Source organism: Chiloscyllium plagiosum, unplaced genomic scaffold (genome assembly GCF_004010195.1).
Source record: "Chiloscyllium plagiosum isolate BGI_BamShark_2017 unplaced genomic scaffold, ASM401019v2 scaf_9268, whole genome shotgun sequence".
Taxonomy (NCBI): domain Eukaryota; kingdom Metazoa; phylum Chordata; class Chondrichthyes; order Orectolobiformes; family Hemiscylliidae; genus Chiloscyllium; species Chiloscyllium plagiosum.
Genome location: NW_025211786.1, coordinates 36 through 4,868, shown reverse-complemented (window position 1 = coordinate 4,868; position 4,833 = coordinate 36). Strand labels below are relative to the sequence as shown.

At 44.9% G+C, this 4,833-nt stretch overlaps 1 protein-coding gene across 1 annotated transcript in view; it reads right to left on the bottom strand.

Moving 5' to 3' along the window:
• Positions 1 to 4,534, bottom strand: part of LOC122547123 (class I histocompatibility antigen, F10 alpha chain-like) — a gene marked incomplete at its 3' end in the record, with an annotated part of 8,897 nt that extends 4,363 nt beyond the window's left edge. Inside the window, exons 1-3 of the mRNA XM_043685698.1 lie at positions 4,363 to 4,534; positions 3,640 to 3,900; positions 707 to 810 (exon numbers count right to left, since the gene is read on the bottom strand). Of these exons, the coding sequence (XP_043541633.1) occupies positions 707 to 810; positions 3,640 to 3,859 (324 nt within the window). The remainder of the gene's footprint in view (positions 1 to 706; positions 811 to 3,639; positions 3,901 to 4,362) is intronic.
• Between the last annotated feature and the right edge of the window lie 299 nt (positions 4,535 to 4,833).

Here is a 4,833-nt window from a genome sequence, read left to right as displayed (position 1 = left end):
GCCCCAGACTCGGGCAGCACTGACCCTTTCTCCAGTGGTTGCCTCACCCCTCAACCTGGAGCAGATAGGGAATGGGCTCTCCGATCCGGGTCAGAATTCCAGCGTTCACATTCCCACTGTCCTGGAACGACAGGCCCAGTCCTTCTGGTCATTTGTTTCAATCACAGGCTGCATTCTGGGGGATGTAGTCCATGTCTGTCTGTGACCACTCTGTCAGCCTCCCACAGGCTCTGGCCCACGATCGGACTCTGTGTGTTATTTACAAGGACCCTCTCCCTGCGTGGGACTCTTCCCCTGAGCCTGGCGGAATGGAGATGAAGGTAACTCTCTTTAAGTTACTCACTACCTGTGTCCACTGCTTTCTGTCAGTTTTATAAATGATTTGGATGAGCATATAGGAGGGAATGGTTAGTAATGGTTCGTTTACAGATGACACCAAAACAGGAAATGTAGTGGGCAGTGAGGAAGGTTATCTTAGAGTTCAATGGGACCTTGATCAGATGGGCTGAGGAGTGGCAGATGGAGATTAATTTTGAGAAATATGAGATGTTGCATTTTGTGTAAATCATAGCAGCATTTACACAGTTAATGGTAGGGGGCTGGGGAGTGTTGCCAAACAAACAGACCTTGGGGTGTAGAGTCATAGTTCCTGAAGGTGGAGTTACAGACTGACAGGATAGTGAAGAAGGTGTTTGGTCTCCTTGCCTTTATAGGTCAGTGGATTGAGTACAGGAGTTGGGATATCATGTTGCAGCTGTACAGGACATTGATTCAGCCACTTTCCGAATGCTGTGTTAAATTCTGTACTTCCTGCAATAGGAAATGTGAAAGGGTTCAGAAAAGATTTAGAAGGTTTGGAGCTATAGTGAGAGACTGAATAGGCTGGGGCTATTTTCCCTGAAGTTTATAAAAACACGAGGGGCATAAATAAGGTGAATAGCCAAGTTTTTTTCCCCAGGGTCTGTTTCTGAGATGTGCAAATCTATGAATCTACCTTCTGTACAATTTCCTCTATTTATTGCAGTGTTTTTACATTTGTTCTTGTTGGTTAATCCATTCCTCACAAATTAAACAGAATGAGTTGGCTTCTTTTGGGCAGTTTCCCAGAATGCCCTACTCCAAGTCCCAGCTGTCCCAAAGGGGTCACAATATATCTGCACAACATGATTCAAAACTATCTCCAGATCATGAATGGACCGTGACAGTCAAATGTTCTCTTTAATGTCCCTCCGGTCCTCAATTCATTAGTTATCACACTGTTTGCTGATTGGCTCATAACTAAACATGAATAATATTAATGATCATCCCTTCAATTTCTTCATTTGTTAAAAATATTCCTTCATTACTAGATTTGTTTACTTTACAATTTGTTTTTTTCTGTTTTAATGACAACAGATAATATATTCCAGTACTATACTTGATTTGCTGTTATCAAACACATTTTCAGTTAATTCTAGTAACACAGGAATTCAGAGGGAGAGTGGGCAAGTCAGCCCTTTGAGTCCACTCCACCATTTAACATGATCATGGCGATCTTACCTACCTCCTCTCTCTCTATACCTATGACCTCTTGTTCGAGACTCTCCCACAAAGGGAACATCTGCTAGATATCAATCTTATCAATCCCCTTTAGCATTTTATATTCCTCAATCAATCTCCCTTCATTCCTCTGATTGTCAGTGAGTATAAGCCAAGCTATACAATTGCTTCTCGTACAATAACCCTTTCATCCCCGGAACAGCCTGGTGAACCTCGTCTGAACTGCCTGCAATGTCACCACATCCTCCCTTAGGTAAGGAGACCACAACTGGACATCATTCTCCAGGTGTGGTCTCAGCAATGCCTTATATTATTGTAACAACACTTTTTTGCAATAAATGCCAGTATTCCATTTACCTTTCTTATTATATGCTGCACCTGCATATCCAATTTCTGCAATTCATGCCCAAAAACACACAAATCCCTCTGCACTGACACACTGTGAATCTGCTTCCCAGTGCAATAACAATTTGTCTTATTTTCCAGCCAAAATGAACAACCCCACACTTATCCACATTAACCTCCACCTGTCAGAGTCTGGCCCATTCTCCTAGCCAATATCCATTTGGAAACGTATTGTCTCCTCATCATAGCCTGGTTTCCCACCAATCTCCATTGTGGGTAAAAACCTGGTCATCAGGTGTGAGGCACTGCCATTGCTGTTATACGTGCACAGGTCTGGCCTATTCCCAAAACCTGTGCCGCTGCAGTCACCCGGGCCATCTTCCAGTTTATATGGAGGTCAAAGATGGACCGGGTCCAAAGGGACTCGCTGTACAAAGATCTGGGCAACGGGGGAAAAAATACACCCAATGCCACTCTCACTCTGATGGCCACCTTTGTGTGTGACTGCATCAAGCTGTGCGTGGATCCCCGGTACGCAAACACCAAGTGTCACTACGTACTGAGGTTCTACCTGTCCCCGGTGTTACGAAGGATGGGCCTGGCCTCGCTGCCGCGAAACGCTCCGAGTAGTTGGACGGTTCCGTATCACCTGTCCTTCGTGGACCACAAGTCCATTTTATGCATGCCCGGACTCTCAGCCGCACCGCACACTGCCCTCGAAGTGGCTGCGAGGGGGTCGAGACTGTCACACACCTCCTTCTGGAATGTGCCTATGCAGAGGAAGTCTGGAGAGGAATGCAGTGGTGTTTGTCGAGGTTCGTCCCGAGCAGCGCCGTGACGCGGGACTCCGTGCTCTACGGTCTGTTCCCCGGGACGCACACCGAGACGAACATCAACTGTGCCTGGAGGATCATCAACTCGGTGAAGGACGCTCTCTGGGTGGTCCGAAACCTGCTGATCTTCCAGCTGAAGGAGTTGACCCCGACTGAGTGTTGCAGACTGGCACATTCCATGGTCCAGGACTACGTGTTGAGGGACGCGCTGAAGCTTGGGGCAGCTGCCGCCAAGGCGCGGTGGGGAAAGACCACCGTGTAACATCTGCCTGCCTAATGAAGAACAGGGGGCCCATGCAATCATTTGGGCTCTGTTGACGCCTCAGCTAAATATGTAATGGCACAGACCTGTAAATAGGAATGATTACTCTGTCTCTGTATACCAAGAAATGGAATGTTTACGGATGTATGGCATGACCAATTGTACAGATCATCAAAATATTTTATGAATAAAGTATATTCTTGAAATTAAAAAAAAAGATGGCTCTGCTGACCCCTCAGCAGAATACCTCGATGGTCAATGTACAGACTTGTACATACGAATGATTAATTCTGATCTATGTATGTAAAGAAATGGAATGTATATGTATGTATGGCATCACCATTTGTATAGATATCAAAATAATTTTATGAGTAAAGTATATTTTTGAAATAATAAAAAAAGATGTCTTGTTAAACCTTCGTAAAATAATTTGACCGCACTTGTCTACAGTTCCCTATTTTGGGCCCTCAAAAGATATGAAGAACTGAGATGAATGTTGGTGGTGCACTGGTGGTGGAAAATTCTGACAGAAATAGGGGAAGCATCGAGGCCTATTATGTCTCTCCCAGTCCTGGGGCCCAAATGACAGTGTTGGGGAATGAATGAGGTTTTATGATGAAAGGGGACAACAACAGAGAAATTCAACAAGCCCGATCTTACCAGATGTCTGGTTTGTCCTCTTCATTATTGTACTCAGAATTTCCTTCGCCATGTTTGCATGTCTGTTCACTATCTCTGTAACATGATCCCAGAAATTCATATCGAAGAAATCTGCCAAGAACTGCTGCCTAGGGATGCACTGTTGGGTTTTATTGTCACGAGAAGCTATTATTACTCCATTGACTGTTGCAGTGCTTGTAACCTCAGGAAACTCCTTCATTCCAGAAACAATTGTGTAAATCCCAGTGTGTACATTAGTCTCTATAAAGCAAACAATAAAAGCAGGGAGTTACTCAATACCAACATAAACATCATATTAATGTACCTGGGCCACAAAACCAGAATCACATCACTAATGTGAGACATTTCCCTCAAAATTACTTTCAACATGTTATATCTGTAAAGGTCAGGCTGAAAACCATTACACACACTTCCAGCTGGTCAAAGTGAGGCCCATCCACACAGTGACAATCTCCAATAACCCACCAAATTATAACACTGTCAGAATCCTGTCTGACATAATCAACAGAATCAGATTCAACTGGGTCAGAATTAGCTGCTGCAGCCTCTCAGAACCGGGAGTAAACACAGAATCAGGGTCACTCAGAATCAGTGGAGTCAGTGTGGACATGGAGAGGCTGGAACACAATCCAGAATTCGGATATGAAACAGAGATCACTAACCTGGAACAGGAACCTGGGACAGACGTAGTGTATCACTAACCTGGAACAATATCCCAGGATAACTTGAAGAAGGATATTGAGGTGACTCTACAGGCCAGGAAACATCTGAAGTGAGGAATTCAGGATAACCCAGGGGCAGGTCTGTGGTTTATCACCATAACCAGGAAAGGTGTGGGGTGAGTGAATCCAGACTGAAATGAAGAGAAACAGGAATATTTTGGGAGGATGAAGTGTGAGACCGTGGGGGACAGTCACTGTGTGAACAGTCTCTCTGTCAAACAGGGAGATGGACAATCCAGAGCAGGATCCTCACTGTCCTTCACTGAGCTTTTTAATCAGCCCTTTATACACGGCCAGTAGGATGTTGGTGTCTGAGATAACCCGGCCTATTCAACCATGAGGGCATCAAAGCTGAGCATGGGCTGGGTTAAACATGGAGTCTCCTTCTCCTCCCCGCAGTGTTTACAAGACTTTAGACCAGGAATGATGAAGCTGTCTGGCTTCTCCCAAT